The sequence below is a fragment of the Lissotriton helveticus genome, chromosome 6 (genome assembly GCF_964261635.1).
Source record: "Lissotriton helveticus chromosome 6, aLisHel1.1, whole genome shotgun sequence".
NCBI lineage: Eukaryota > Metazoa > Chordata > Amphibia > Caudata > Salamandridae > Lissotriton > Lissotriton helveticus.
Genome location: NC_136067.1, coordinates 45,591,064 through 45,607,489, shown reverse-complemented (window position 1 = coordinate 45,607,489; position 16,426 = coordinate 45,591,064). Strand labels below are relative to the sequence as shown.

Sequence of the window (16,426 nt, the reverse complement as noted above, 5' to 3'; positions counted from 1 at the left end):
TCGTCAGTGACAGAGGCACGAACTTTATTTCGAAATATATGAAATCTCTCTGGCAACAGTGCGGGGTTACCTACCGGTTCACGACCCCCTATCACCCTCAAGGAAACGGACTCGTTGAGCGGTTCAACCGCACGCTCAAAGGGATGATCGGGGGGTTGGAAGAGCCCCTCCGTCGCCAGTGGGATGTACTGTTACCGTGCCTTCTCTTCGCATATCGAGAGGTTCCCCAGAAGTCCCTGGGCTTCAGCCCATTTGAACTGCTATATGGACACCCCGTGCGCGGGCCGCTCAGCCTAGTTAAGGAAGGCTGGGAGATGCCCCCTCTAAAGAACCCACCAGATGTTTTCCGCTACCTCCTAACACTCCGCAACCAGACCCGGCGATTCCGAGAACTAGCAAAAGCCAACCTAGAGGCCAGTCAGGAGGACATGAAAAGGTGGTATGACCGGAATGCCTCCTCCATCGAATTTGAACCTGGGCAACAGGTATGGGTGATGTCCCCCACCGAACCCTGCGCCCTACAAGACAAGTGGACAGGGCCCTTCAAAGTGGTCGAGCGCAAGGGTCCGGCTACCTATCTCATCGACTTGGAATCTTCCCGGAACCCCCTCCGGGTCCTCCACGCTAACAGACTGAAACCGCACTTTGTACGGACAGAACTCAGCCTCCTGATGGCCACAGACAATGGGGCTGAAGAGGACTCCGAGCCCCTCCCGGACCTCCTACGAACGCGGGAGAAAGACGGTTCCGTAGATGGGGTCCGACTCTCAGAGGCCCTCACCCGAGAGCAACACCAGGAGTGCCAAGTTCTCCTGTCACAATTCGCCAGCCTGTTCTCCCTCACCCCAGGTGTCACTTCCTGGTGTACGCACGATGTGGACACGGGGGACAGCCCCCCTATCCGCCACCGGGCCTACCGCGTGCCAGATCGGGTACGGGCCTGCATCCAGGAGGAAGTAGCCAAAATGCTCACGCTCGGGGTCATCGAGCCCTCAGACAGCCCCTGGGCCAGCCCTGTAGTACTGGTCCCCAAAGCAGCTGCCCCCGGCACCCCACCAGAACTCCGGTTCTGCGTCGACTACCGGGGCTTGAATGCGGTCACCAGGACAGACGCACATCCCATCCCCCGGGCAGATGAACTAATCGACCGCATGGGAGCTGCCCGCTACCTCAGTATCTTCGACCTAACGGCGGGCTACTGGCAAATCGGCCTCACACCCCGGGCACAAGAACGTTCTGCCTTTTCCACGCCCGATGGCCATTACCATTTCACAGTCATGCCCTTCGGCATGAAGAATGCCCCAGCAACGTTCCAACGGCTCGTCAATCAGGTCCTGGCGGGGCTCGAAGGATTCAGCGCCGCCTACTTAGACGACATCGCTGTATACAGCAACCAGTGGTCCGAGCACCTCCACCACCTCCGAGCAGTACTGCACGCCCTTCAGCAAGCTGGCCTCACGATCAAGGCCAGCAAATGTCAAATTGGGCAAGGGTCTGTAACCTACCTCGGGCACCAGGTGGGAAGCGGCCTGGTGGCCCCTCTGCAGCTAAAAATTGCCGCCATCCAGTCCTGGCAGCCCCCCACTACCCAGACCGAGGTACGAGCCTTCCTGGGCCTCACGGGCTATTACCGAAGGTTCGTGAAAGACTATGGTACTATCGTGAGGCCCCTCACAGAGCTCACGTCAAAAAATCAGCCCCAGAAAGTCAACTGGACCCCAGAGTGTCAAGCTGCATTTGAACAATTGAAAGCCGCCATGCGCTCCGCCCCTGTGCTCCAGGCCCCCGACTACAGCCGGGAGTTCATCGTCCAGACGGATGCCTCCGACCATGGCATTGGGGCAGTCCTGTCCCAAGTGAACCCCGAAGGCCATGACCAGCCGGTGGCCTTCATCAGCCGGCGACTCCTACCACGGGAACAACGCTGGAGCACCATAGAGAGGGAGGCCTTCGCGGTGGTATGGGCCCTCAAGAAGCTCCGGCCCTACCTTTTTGGCACACCCTTTCGGGTACAGACCGACCACCGACCCCTGCAGTGGCTGATGCAGATGCGGGGGGAAAACCCGAAGTTACTACGCTGGTCCATCTCCCTACAAGGGATGGACTTCACAGTTGAACATCGGCCTGGGCCCGATCACGCCAACGCAGATGGCCTGTCCCGGTTCTTCCGCCTCGACGAGAAGAGTCCCCAAGAGAATGGGTAACTCTCCCCGCCTTCAGCTGGGGGGGACGCATGTTGGACAGGCCACATGAAGGGCCGCTCTCCCCCGGCCCAACCAGGCCCGAACCAGCCACGCAAGTACCACACACCACCATTGCACGTCCACCGTCCCCGCAGGGACCCCTACACTCGAACCTGTTGACCGCGTAGGCCGACCCACTACCGGCCTGCGCGCCCATCCTGGGCGCCATCTTGGACACTCCACCACGAGGCCGCCTGGCCCCCGATCGACCTCAACCCTGGGCCTGGCCAGGCCTCAGACATTCCGGCACCAACATCCACCCAGGAGGTGAGCGGGCTACTTGGTCAGTCAATGGGAGCAGGAGGTGTCGATGGCTCTCCCCCGCCAAGTGCCGCTCGCCCATCGCCTCCCCGGGCGCTGGCTCCACCCCCCTGCTGGGTGTCTGAACCCCCTCATCCCGGACCTCCCGACCTCCAAGTGCGAGGGTCCGGACATCAAAGCACACCAGCCCTATAACTGGGGCAGCTCCAGAGCAGGACGGGAGTTGTATCTTGGAGTCGAGAGACGCAAAGAAGAACTCATCCTTGACGGACTACTGGCGCTGCCGTAGCTCTGTCTTGTGCACCCTCGTCTTGCCTGCTGGCGCTGCCGCGGCTTTGGGAACCACCCTATCCTTCATCATCGTCGGGACCTGCTGGCGTGGCCGCGGACCGTTTGTAACCACCACCTTCATCGGGACCTGCTGGCTCTGCCGCGGACCGTCGTCTTCCTTCATCCATCTCGGGACCTGCTGGCTCCGCCGCGGCCCGTTCATCTACACCACCGAGCTCGAGGATTGAGAGCTATTTTCCATCTTTTTGGTAACAAGACTGTCCCGCTACCCTTTTCCCAAACAGAGACCAGAATAGAGGGGACCCCTGAGTCCAGACCTCCTTGTACCATTCTACCGTACTTGAAGAATTGTCTATAAAGTATCGTTGAACTTTATCGTTGTGTGGTGTCCGTCTGTGGGGGGGAAGTTACTTGTCTGTACGATTCACTGGAGACGGCTCTCCCCGGAGACCTCTCCCCGTATCCTCGGCCGACCCTCCCGGTCCGTCTAACATAGACCAGTCCTTCACTCTGCTTACCTTCCTCGCTCTGCCCCACCCTGCTGAAGAACAAGAGAGACTCCATCAGTTGGACCCAAATAGAGCGTTGTCTTTCGGCTTGCACAAAAGAGTGTGATCTGTATTATCAACTCTTCTTGAGGTATGTCGGAAAAATTAGACCATTTCACAGTGTATAGTGCTCTGCATCAAGATCTGCTATGCATTGGCCAAAAAGAAACCTCTTGAATGTTTGCAAGCTCATTCTTCCAGAACCAAGGCTGGGACCACTACGTTGGCTCGTGGAGTTCCTTTCCTGTATAACTGTCAGGCAGTAATGTGGGCTTCATTGAACACTTTTATGAAGCACTACTGCCTGGACAATCTGAAAGAAACAGGTTAGTATTAGATTCCTTACCTTAGAATATCCCCAGGCGTCAGTCTGGATCCGGAAACTTTTGCGTAGCAGTACCCCTGCGCGTCGGTAGGCGTCGTCTGCAGGCGTCCCCTGCGGCTCCGCGTCGTCGGCGTCGTGCGCCGTGATGACGTCGCTGGAGTATATAGACGCCGCCTCCGCGCGCTGACGTCAGTTCTTCTTTTTTCCGCGCCAGTTAGCGCAGATCCGAAGAGCAGTACTCCGGTCTTTTGACCAAGTTTTTTGTTAACTGATTGATCCTTACGGTGCCGGTAGGATGCCCGGTTTCAAGAGTTGTGACGAGTGCGACCGCATGATGTCGGTCACCGACCACCATCGACTCTGCCTCCGGTGTCTGGGCGCGGACCACGACGTGGAGTCCTGCGTCGACTGTCGGGCCTTGACTGGAAAAGCTAGGCGGGAGCGGTCCCGCAAGCTTCTCGAACTCCGGTTGTCGGCCCCGCGTCGAGAGCGGTCCCGGTCCGGTCGGAGGTCGAGGGAGCGGTCGAGGGAGCGGTCGCGGAGCCGCCATGGGCGCTCCGGGAGTCGCCACCATTCCTCCGGCTCGTCAGGTAAGCACAAGAAGTCGGGGCGTCGCCATCGCACCCCCGACTCCCCCCGACGCCCGCGTGCTGCGGCCGGGGGCTCGGGTGACCCCACCCCCGCGGTCCCGCATGGGTCGCCGACGCCGTCTGCCCCACACCTGTCGGTCCCTGGGGAAGGCGCGTCGCGTGAGGAGATCGAGGCCTTCCTCATTGCTATGAGGGCGAGGTCTTCTCCGGCGGGGCCTTCGGCGCCTGCGGGCCCGTCGGTCCCGTCTGGGGGCCCGAGCGGTTCGGGTGCTCCTGCCCCGGCGCCGCCGGTGGCTCCGGCCCCGGCGCCGCTGGTTCCCTCTGGTTCGTCGCCGGCTGGTCTCCCGGCCTCTCCGGCGTCGGTTCCTGTGGGCCAGCCCATGGTACCGCCCCCGCGTGGTGCAGCGACTCCGCCGTCGGCTCCGGCCGGCGTCGGGTCCCCGGCACCGACGCCGCGCGGCGCCACCCCCCTTTCCTCCCCGACTCCGGACTCGGAGCCGGACCGGCGTCGGCCGACGCCGGACCCGACGCCGATGGGGCCTGTTGACCCCGATGTCTATATCGTCGACCCAGAATATGGGTATGACGAGGAGGAGTATGGAGAGGGTTGGGAGGGGTCTGAGGACCCTCTATCCCGTGCCTGCCAGTACGATGTGGACTGGGTAGGTGATCTGGGTGATGCCAGTGGCCTGGACGAGTCGCCCAACCCTGGGTTTGTCTCTCCGTCCCCTGTGGCGTCCGAGGCGGGTGCTGCCTATTCGGTGGTCCTGATGAGGGCTGCCAAGGCCTTACACCTTGAGCTCCCCGTTGCGAAGGTCAAACCGAATATCCTGACGGAAGTTTTTAAACCGCAGTCATGCCCCCAGGAGCCTCTGCTGCCGTTTAATGAGGCCCTGACGGATGTCCTTCTGGGCACCTGGTCCAGGCCCGCCTCTGGTGCGCCGGTTGACCGGAACGTTGCCAGGCGTCACCGTCCCTGCGCGGACGACCCTGCCTTCCTGTCCACCCATCCCTCCCCGGAGAGTCTGGTGATCCAGGCCTCCACTTCGCAGTCCGCATTTCCGTCGGCTCCGCCCGACCGGGAATCAAAGAGGTACGACCAATTCGGAAAGAAAGTGTTTTCCTCTTTGAGTGCTGGGCTGCGGTCTTGTAACACCGCGTGCCTCTTGGGCCGCTACACCCACTCCCTGTGGGATACGGTCGAGGAGTGTTTGCCGCAATGCCCCCAGGAAGTGCGGGACAAGCTCACCCGGGCCTTTGTTGAAGGCCGGGATGCGGCGCGGTACTCGATCCGTTGTGGTCTGGACACCACGGACTCACTGGGACGGGCCATGTCCACTACGGTGGCGATTCGTCGCCATGCCTGGCTGAGATCTGCCAACTTCTCACCAGACGTCCAAAATACGCTTATGGACATGCCATTTGATGGCAGTCGCCTATTTGGTGACAAAGCGGACCACGCGCTGGAGCGCTTCAAGGACTCCAGGGTCACGGCCAAGTCCTTGGGTCTCTCGACCCAGACCCAGCGCCAGCAGACGGGTTCGTTTCGGCCCTTTCGTGGCCAAGGGAGAGGAGGTCCCACACGTGCTGCCAGCCACGCGGCGCAGAGCGCTCCCCAGCGCGGTGGCGCCCGTGGTTTCCGCCGTGGTGGCGGTAGAGGCCAGCGTCGTGGTCAGTCCACGCCTCCCTCCGCTGCGGCATCCACGCCTTCCTAGTCCGAGCTTTCGGGCTCACGTGACGCCAGTGGGTGGCAGGGTTCGCCATCACCACTCCCGCTGGCGCGCGATAACATCGGACAGGTGGGTGCTGCAGCTTGTCCGAAGGGGCTATGCCCTCCCCTTCGAGTCCACTCCTCCAGCCATGCCACCGCAGAACCACCGTGTGTCGGGGGACCACTTGACTCTTCTGCAGGAGGAAGTTACGGCCCTCTTGGCCAAGGGGGCCATCGAGCGCGTTCCTGGGCCAGAAGTAGGGTGTGGTTGCTACTCCCACTACTTTCTGGTACCCAAGAAGGACAAGGGAGGCCTGCGTCCTATCTTGGATCTACGGAACGTCAACGGCTTCCTCCGGAAGGAGAAGTTCAAGATGTTGACTTTGGCTCAGGTCTTGGCTGCTCTAGACCCACAAGACTGGATGGTAGCGTTGGACTTGCAGGATGCGTACTTTCACATCCCCGTCCTGCCGGCCCACCGGCGTTACCTGCGGTTCACGGTAGGCCACGAGCATTTTCAGTTTATCGTGCTCCCATTCGGCCTTACCAGCGCCCCACGGGTGTTCACGAAAGTGATGGCGGTGGTCGCAGCTCATCTGCGCCGGTTAGGGGTTTCAGTCTTCCCCTACCTCGACGACTGGCTGTTGAAGGCGGGCTCGCCCCAGACAGTCGTCCACCACCTTCAGATGACGGCAGACCTCCTGCACGAGTTGGGGTTTTCCATCAATGTGCCGAAATCACACCTGTGTCCCTCTCAAAAGCTCCTTTTCATCGGAGCGGTTCTCGACTCGGCGCAGTTTCGGGTTTATCCCCCGGAACGGCGGGTCCGGGATATTCAGGCTCTGATTCCCATCTTTCAGCCGTTATCCCGGGTTTCGGTCAGGTTGACGCTGCGGCTTCTGGGGCTGATGGCCTCCTGCATCCTTCTGGTGCATCACGCCAGATGGCGGATGCGGGCTCTGCAGTGGGACCTGAAGTTTCAGTGGGCCCAGCATCAGGGCAACCTATCCGACCATGTCCTGATCTCGGAGGGCACTGCGAGACAGTTGCAGTGGTGGCTTACAGACCGCGATTGGGTCAGGGGCAGATCCCTCTCCCTTCCCCAGCCGGAGCACGTGGTTGTGACGGACGCGTCCCTCCAAGGCTGGGGTGGCCACTTGGGAGAGGCGGAGATCAGAGGCCTCTGGTCTCCGGCGGAGTCCCGGCTCCATATCAACATGTTGGAGCTGCGGGCGATTCGCCTGGCACTGAAGGCATTCCTCCCCTTTGTCAACGGGAGTGTAGTGCAGGTGTTCACGGACAACACCACCGCCATGTGGTACTGCAACAAACAGGGCGGTGTGGGGTCGTGGACCCTTTGCCAAGAGGCTCTGCGCCTCTGGCAATGGCTGGAACGTCAGGGCGTGACTCTGACGGTTCAACACCTGGCAGGTTCTCTGAACGCCAGGGCGGACGAACTCAGCCGTCGGTGCTCGGTGGATCACGAATGGCGTCTGAACTCGGATGTGGCGAGAGGCCTCTTTCAGCAATGGGGAGAGCCTTGGTTAGATCTATTCGCCACAGAAGAGAACGCGCAATGTCATCAGTTCTGCGCGTTGGAGTTTCCAAGACGGCACTCGCTCGGCGACGCCTTTCGGCGCGAGTGGAGTTGCGGTCTGTTGTACGCCTTTCCGCCTATACCACTTCTGCCCAGAGTGCTGAAGAAGATCAGGCGCGACCGGGCCCAAGTTATCCTTGTGGCTCCGGACTGGGCTCGAAGGTACTGGTATCCCGAGCTACTCAGCATGACAGTCGGTCCCTCGATCCGCCTGCCCCTTCAGGAGGACCTTCTGTCGCAGCAGCAGGGGACGGTCCTCCACCCGAACCTGTCCAGTCTCCACCTCCATGCGTGGAGATTGAGCGGCGACAGTTGAGGCCATTTGACTTGCCTCCTGAAGTCTGTGATGTCATTCTGGCAGCCAGGCGTCCCTCCACAAAGTCGGTATACGCCTGCCGGTGGAACAGATTTGTGGCATGGTGCACAGCGAAGGCTGTGGATCCCCTTTCTGCCCCTCTATCTGAGGTTCTCCTCTTCCTCCTTTCCCTTGCCCAGCAGGGCTCTGCTCTGGGCACTATCAAGGGCTATCTTTCTGCCCTTTCCGCCTTCTTGAGGCTACCTGATCAGCCATCTTTGTTCAAGTCCCCTATTGTGTTAAGATTCTTAAAGGGCATCACGCACATGTATCCTCCAGCTCCGTTCGTGATGCCTCAGTGGGACTTGAACCTGGTTTTGACTTTCCTGATGTGCGCTCCCTTTGAGCCCCTTCATTCCTGTCCTCTCCGTCTTCTCACCTTAAAGACGGCCTTCCTGGTAGCCATCACCTCTGCCAGGAGAGTGAGTGAGCTCCAGGCTCTTTCTGTTCAACCTCCTTTCTTGTCTGTTCATCCTGATAAGGTGGTTCTTCGGACCAGACCTTCTTTCCTGCCCAAGGTAGTCTCTGCTTTTCACATTGGGCAGTCCATCACCTTGCCCTCCTTCTTCCCGCCTCCGCATCCTTCAAAGGATGAAGAGCGGCTCCATCGTCTGGACCCAAAACGTGCGCTTTCATTCTATATGGATCGCACACGCCAGTTCCGGGTGGATGACCAACTGTTTGTTGGCTACGTGGGTGAGAAGAAGGGAAGGGCGGTACAGAAACGGACCATCTCTCGGTGGGTCGTCCTGTGCATCAAAGCATGCTACTCTTTGGCTCGGAAGGAGCCTCCTGTTGGGCTGAGGGCCCATTCCACTCGGGCCACGGCGGCTACTACTGCCCTGGGCCGGGGAGTCCCTTTGCAGGACATTTGCCAGGCGGCCACGTGGGCCTCGCTGCACACCTTTGCGAGGCACTACTGCCTGGACAGTCAAGTCCGGAGGGATGGCTTCTTTGGCCGTTCGGTCCTCCAGGACTTTCTGGTGTAGGTTGTATTGGTTCGCAGACCCACCACCGGGGTTGGTATTGCTGGGGTATCTATTCTAAGGTAAGGAATCTAATACTAACCTGTTTCTTTCAGATGAACAAGTTACTTACCTTCGGTAACGATATATCTGTAAGAAACAGTAGTTAGTATTAGATTCCTTACCGCCCCGCCCATCCTCCCCGTTCTGCGAACTGATACCTAGGGTTAGGGACATCCCTTTCAGGGCCCTAGTTTCAAATGGCACCAGTGTTGGTTCTCACATGGCTCTGCGTGTTCTGGCGCGGAAAAGCTGTGTGCAAAGAACTGACGTCAGCGCGCGGAGGCGGCGTCTATATACTCCAGCGACGTCATCACGGCGCACGACGCCGACGACGCGGAGCCGCAGGGGACGCCTGCAGACGACGCCTACCGACGCGCAGGGGTACTGCTACGCAAAAGTTTCCGGATCCAGACTGACGCCTGGGGATATTCTAAGGTAAGGAATCTAATACTAACTACTGTTTCTTACAGATATATCGTTACCGAAGGTAAGTAACTTGTTCGTCAGGTGCAGCGTGAAAATCACTTTGCCTGTTCAGTCCTACCTGACTTTCTTGTCTAATCTATACCGCAGGTATGGAATCTGCAGCTAGACAGTCTCTATTAGGCCTGGGCGGTGAACTCCGCTCCGTGGTCCGAAGAGCTCACGGGGTGCAGAAAACTCAGCTCTGTGTAGTACACCAGAGTTTTTTCCGCACTCGCGTTCGCCAACGGAATTTCAACTCGAGCAGCAGGAAGATCAGCGCTAACTGCAGTTCGCACTGCACTTCGCCACTTGCGAAACTCCGCAGAGTTTTTTTGTCACTTTTTTGCGGCGAACTCCTCGAACCACACCCAGGCCTGGTTTCTACCTGATAAGGCATTAACGAAGGTTAAGTAACCTGGTCATTATATTCAGATGGTATCTTTAAGTCTGATTTGGGTGCAATACCTTTAAACATCTACTGATAAAACGTAATTGGTAGTAATGTGATACAGTATTTAATATTTTTCTGAAATTCTTCTAAGAATAAAAAGGAGATTATGAGCATGATAACTCTTTTAATATAATGCACGGAACCCCAGTGGATATGAATTATTGTGAAATGTTTTCTATTCTTTCAAAACTTTTTTTATGACGTAATTTTTTTTTTTTTAAGTATGTGTATAGCATGATCCCAATTGTATTGGCAATTTACTTGTTTAAAGTGTTTGAAATATTAAATAAAAATATAAATTATTGTTGTATCATCCATCTTTATAGGAGGTGCTGCGCTCGATCTGAAAGCCTGTCCACCTAAACCATCTCGTTGGATTCTTGACATGACGTGGCTAAATCTTGTGGAACTCAGCAAACTCCAACAGTTCTCAGAAATAATGAATCAGGTGTTTCTCTGCTTAGAACACATAATTATCTCATATAAACCTATTATAAATTTGTTCTGGTTTTTATTATTTTATCACAATATTGATATAATTTCAGTTTAAATGATTTTACTTGTTGGTATATTAGAACAACGATAGATAGTAACATTGCAGTTCAGCATTATTTGTTAAACAGGTCAAGTGCACATATTTTTGTATTGTGTATTTAATGTCCATATTAAATGATTATTGTTTATCTCTTATCAAGGGGTTTAATTGTAAAGGCTTATTGATTTATTTCCTGTCAATGTGATAGTTGATTGTATCAAGGTTTAAGCTTATGTTCATGAGCACAGTTTAATGTTCTGTTTCCTGTCATTGTGATAGTTGATTGTATCAGGGTTTAAGTTTATGTTCATAAGCACGCTTTAATGTTGTGTTTGCTACCATTGTGATACCACTAACCCGAAGTCTTTGTGGGAGTGGTCCCGAAAGCTTCTGGAGGCCCGGCAGTCAGCTCTGCGTTGCTTGAGGTCCCGGTCGAGAGGGAGGTCGCGGGACTGGTCTCAGAGTCACCACCATCATTCCTCCTCGCAGTCTTCGTAATCGGGGAAGTAGAAAAACAAAGAGAAAGCGAAGAAGCACCGTTGCTCTTCGCCTCTTTCCCGTCGTCCTTTGGCTCCGCCCGCACAGCCTGGCGGGTTAGCTCCGAGCTTCCCGGCAGCCGGAGCGACCCCTGCCCATCTTTGTACATTTCACGAAGCCCTCCACTCCGTCTTTGGACAGTCCGACTCAGGCTGCGTGCCTTTGGGCCCCGTGGAATCGGCTGGGGATTCTAGTCCTTTGATGCCGGCGGCTCCGGCCCTGGCACAGCAGGGCCCCCAGGAATCCAGGCCTGGATCCACATCATCGCTGGTCGACCTTATGATACCTCCTCCGGCACCGACTCCATTGACCGCCGCATCCTCCGACGCTGGTTGTGTCCCCAGCCGGCATCGACCCCGGCCTCCTCCTCCACTTGGACACGGAGCCGGACCAGTATCAACCGACGGTGGTACCGGCGCCGAATGGTACTTTTGTACCACTGTTCTACCCTGGCGTTCCTTATTGCCCTGAGTGGCAGCCAGAGGAAGGTGAGGAGGACTGGGTCTGTTGACCCTTTGGCAGACCAGCTTGAAGAGCCGGACTGGAGAGAGGAGTTGGGCTATGCCAGTGGTCTGGATACCTCCCCAGACCTTGGTATGCTTTCCTACTCCAGTATTGGAGCTTTCATAGATTCACATACCTGAATCATTTCCCCGTCGTCGAGACGGGAGTCTCCGGTATATAAAAACGCAATGGTTAGCAGTATAGCTAACTGAAAAAGGCCTATGCCGATTTCCCTTTTGTAACCCATAACCTTTGTTATGTAAAAAAGGACCAAACTTTTCCCTTAGCCAATCAGAGTCACTCACCCTCTAGAACCCTCTTAAGAGAACCTTTTGCCCCTCAGATTTTCTACCGGCACGTTGTGCTAGGGAGTCTCCTTTGTGCTCTGCTCAAACTCTGGATTTCCAACTGGTTAGAAGCTTCATTTCCATTCTATTTCTTGTGGATTTGAGAATTTGGTAATCTATTTCTCATCTACATTCTTGAGAATGTCTCGGAAAGAGAAAAGGGGTCTTTTTAGAGCCTGGGCCACCTGCTCTAAAAATAGACTCTACACTGATGACCCACATGTCTTTATCCGGACCACAAAGCAAAGGATTGCAAGGTATGTCGCATTTTCTCTAGCAAGACCCTTAGAGATCGTGAGGGACGCCTTTTAATTTGGCACCAGAAGATCAAGGCCAGAAAGAAGGTGGTTTCTATTGATAGTGACCAGGAATCCTCCTCTTCGTCCAGGAGATCTCAAAAAAGATCAAGATCTCCTCAGGCTCATTCCTCAGGGGACCGTCCTGAGAAGGCCCTAAAAAAGACCACCCAAGGGTCTTCAGGGCGTAGTCCTTCAAAATCTCCTCAACAAAAACCAAAGGAGAGCAAAGGACACACTTTGAAAGAGAAAGAATCCAAAAGAGCCTCTTCTGAGCCTTCAAAGACACCACCATTGGCTCCAGCATCATTCAAGAAGCCATCCTCTAGCATTCCTGAGGAAAAGGTGAAAAGATTGACATCGTCGACGGGATCGTCGACGAAGAAATCATTGTCTACGGCGACAAAGGAGGTAGAGAAGCTACCATTGATTGTATTGGAGTCACCGTCGACGGGAGCGTCGACTGGAGCATCAACGACAGCAGTGTCGACGCCGGTAACATCGAGGACGACATCGTCGACGACGGTAGTGATGACGACGGCAATGCCGACGACGAGATCGTCGTCGACAGTGATGAAGACGGGATCGTTGACGACGGTTACTATGTCGTTGGCGAGGAATGGTTCAATTGCAATGACAACGACGACAACAGCTTCGTCGACGGTAGTATCGACGACGATCTCAAACTGCACAAAAGCACAAGAAGAAGATCACACCAGCAGTGACTTCTCCAAGCAAGATTACTCCTCTGGTCCCGTTGCACCTTTTGGGGGAGGAAGAGTAGGATGAGGAGGAGAAGGATGATGGACCCTTTGGGTATGCCACAAGCCCATCCGAACGCCATGTAAAATGTCAGGAAGATGACGATGAGGAGGGGTATGAAGAATACCACAGCCTCTCACTCCACCGCTACCAACAAGAGCCTCAGGAAGAGATGGTAGCAATGCCATCTTCCATGATGATGGATTTGCAACATATGTTGGAGGATTATAAGAAGAGGTTTCCTCCATCAGGAGTTCCTCAGGATGTTCCACCTTCACGTCCTCGTTCGATTCTGGCCACGCCAGTCCGCAGTAGGGAAAGCCTACTAGACACTGCTCCGCAGACAGCTCAGATCCAACAGCAGCAGGATCCTGTGACCACAGATGATGACGACCGTGAAGAAGGAGAGCTAACGGAACCCCACAGAGAATGGGATGACTACATGATTCCCTCTCCACCATCACCCACCCAGGTACCGGCGGCAGATTCTCCACCAGTGGATATTGGTGGATTCCACAACTTAATGGAGAGAGCTGCAAAAAGATTTCAGCTGCCGATGAAAACAACTCAAGCCGAATGTTTTCTTTATGACTTTAAAGAGCCCTATCAAAAATCAATCCGGTCCATACCAATCATTGGCCACGTATGGAAGGAAGGTTTACAGGTGATGACAACTCCAGCAACGGTTACACCGGTACTAGTGAGGCTGGATAAAAAGTATAAGGCGCCTGAGGACGCTCCGGCGTGCTTACTGGGCCATCCTAAGCCGGACTCTATCATCTCGCAGGCTGCACAACAAAAGTCGAAAAACCCAGCAGCACCTCTTTCTGCCCCTCCGGACAGAGAAGAACGGCGTTTAGACAACGCAGGAAAACCATTCTCCTCCATGTCAGCTCTCTTGGTCAGACCAGCTAATGCCCTTGCCATCCTGGGCAGATATGACAGACGAATGTGGTGCGATATAGCACCATATATCGACCTCCTTCTGGAAGACCACCAAGCAGGAGGCGAAGAAAGTACTGCAGGAAGGGGAGAGAACTTCAGCTGATGTTATTGATTGTGCTATGGACATAGCTACCACGGCCTTTCGTTCCCTAGGAGGAGCAGCAGTTTTGAGGTGCCAGGGTTGGCTGAGGGCCACTGCCTTTAGGCCGGAGGTCCAAAATAAAATTCTGGAACTACCCTTTGATGGGGAAGATCTGTTTGGGCGTCTAGTAGATGAGACCCTTCAAAGCATTAAAAAGGATACTGATGCGGCGAAAGCCTTGGGTACGTTACAGTATCGGAAAGCGCCCTTTTGAGGTGCCCGTGGAAGAGGACAACCTTCATATAGAGGTGGCTACCAGCACGGAAGATACACATCTTATTCTTCCTCTTCGCAGCCCTACAGGCAGCAATATGGCCAGAAGCATTCTGGAGGCTACTCAAGTCCAGTCCCAGAGGACGAGGAGGTCGTTCTAGGAAAGATAACAGTAAAAGACAATGACAACCTGCAATTTCCAATTTCTCATCCTCCTACCCTGTCAAATGTTCCCCTTGGTGGAAGAGTGACTTGTTATTTACCACAGTGGCAGAGAATAGTATCAGACAAATGGGTCCTCCACATAATAAAATTCGGACATACTTTGGAATTCCTCCACTTTCCTCCTCCCACGCCACCTACATATCAAGAATTAAAACACCTGTCTCAGATGCGTCGGGACATTCGGGCAATGCTCCAAAAGGGAGAAATAGAACCGGTGCCGAACTCCCAAAGAGGACGAGGATTTTATTGCCGTTTCTTCTTGATCAGAAAGGATGCTCTCAGATGGTGTCCAATCTTGGATCTACCGTCCATAAATACCTATCTCAAGAAACAGTCATTCAGAATGGTGACCCTCCAAGATATTCTGCTGCTCTTAAACCCAGGAGATCAGATGACCTCCCTAGATTTACAGGATGCATATTTTCATATCCCCATACATCCGTCCCACAGAAAGTTCCTTCGTTTTAGTGTCCAAAGACCATTACAAATTCAAGGTGCTACCATTCGGCCTCACATCTGCACCGAGAATATTTACAAAATGTCTGGCGCCAGTGGCAGCCTATCTAAGAAGACACAAACACCAAATATTCCCATACCTGGACGACTGGTTGGTAAAGGCACCATCGCAGGAGGCAGCTCACGTTTCGACGTCGGCTTGCATGGAGTTGTTTGCGGACCTGGGCCTGACCTTGAATGTGGAAAAATCATCTCTGCTGTCAGCCACAATGATCAAGTTTCTAGGCGCAATCCTAGACACATCACAAAACAAGGCATTCCCATCCATAGAGAGACAATTGGAACTCGTATCTCTAGCCAAAGAATTCAGCAGAAGAAAGCCTCTTTCAGTCCGAAGATACAACTCGCTCTTGGGAACGATGTTTTCATGCATACCACTCATTCCCCTATGTCGCTTAAGAATGCGACCGTTACAAGAGGAGTTAGACCTTCAGTGGTGCCAAGCAAAGGGATCCTTCGAGGACAAGATCAAAGTCACGCAACCAATGTTACAGGCAGTAAAGTAGTGGACTTGCAGGAACAATATCTCGGTGGGTCTGACCTTCCTCACCGAACCAGCTCCGTTAGTAGTTACCACGGATGCCTCTCTCGAAGTATGGGGAGCAGTCCTACAGGAATTACGAGTCAGCGGCCGCAGGAACCAACAAGAACAACACCTTCACATAAACCTATTGGAACTAAGGACAATAGGATTGGCATTGTTGGCCTTCCTGCCAAGGATAGAAGGAAGATCAGTGTTAGTGCAGACAGACAACACAATGGCAATGCACTACATAAACAAACAGGGAGGCACGAGATCTCTCTCTCTGTCAAGAGAAGCTCAGAAAATATGGAAATGGGCGATAGATCACGGAGTAACTCTGAAGGCCATACATCTTCCAGGAGATCAAAATACAACAGCGGACACCCTCAGCAGGCAGAAAACAACTTACCACAAGTGGGAGCTGGATCAGAACACGCTGATGACCATCTTTGCCAAATTGGGAATACCAATGGTTGAGCTCTTTGCCACAGCCCAGAACAAGAAATGCAGATTCTTTGCAAGCTGGCGTCCCCAAAGGGGATCATGGGGGAATGCGTTTTCGATGGCATGGTCAGGCATCTTTGCCTACACCTTTGCGCCGATTCCCCTCCTGCCACGGGTATTCACGAAGATGAAAAAAGAACCATGCAGGATAATACTAATAGCCCCTTGCTGGCCCAGGCAGTATTGGTTCACAGAGCTGCTCCTTTTATCGGAGACCGAGCCAATACGTCTACAGCCAATACCAGCACTGTTAACTATGGAGAAGGGACAAGTGCAGCATCCAGACCCAACTTCACTGCAATTAGCGGCCTGGCTGCTGACTACAGAGAATTTCATCGCTTGAACATTCCGGCAGAATGTAGAGCAATCCTGAAAGCACTAATAGGACATACAGGATGAAATGGAAAAGATTCTGCTTCTGGTGTCAGGAAAACAAATTGCATCCTCTGCGGGCAGAGACGTATCAAATCATCCCATATTTACTAAGGCTGGCAAAATCTGGATTAACCCAT

General features: G+C 54.4%; 1 protein-coding gene across 7 annotated transcripts in view; it reads left to right on the top strand.

The window, feature by feature from the left end:
- The window catches only part of DNAH8 (dynein axonemal heavy chain 8), a 10,041,960-nt gene that overhangs the window by 8,504,731 nt on the left and 1,520,803 nt on the right, over positions 1 to 16,426 (top strand). For all 7 annotated transcript variants that reach the window (XM_078647354.1, XM_078647353.1, XM_078647356.1 and 4 more), the window contains one exon: positions 10,192 to 10,313. In XM_078647354.1, the coding sequence (XP_078503480.1) occupies positions 10,192 to 10,313 (122 nt within the window). The remainder of the gene's footprint in view (positions 1 to 10,191; positions 10,314 to 16,426) is intronic.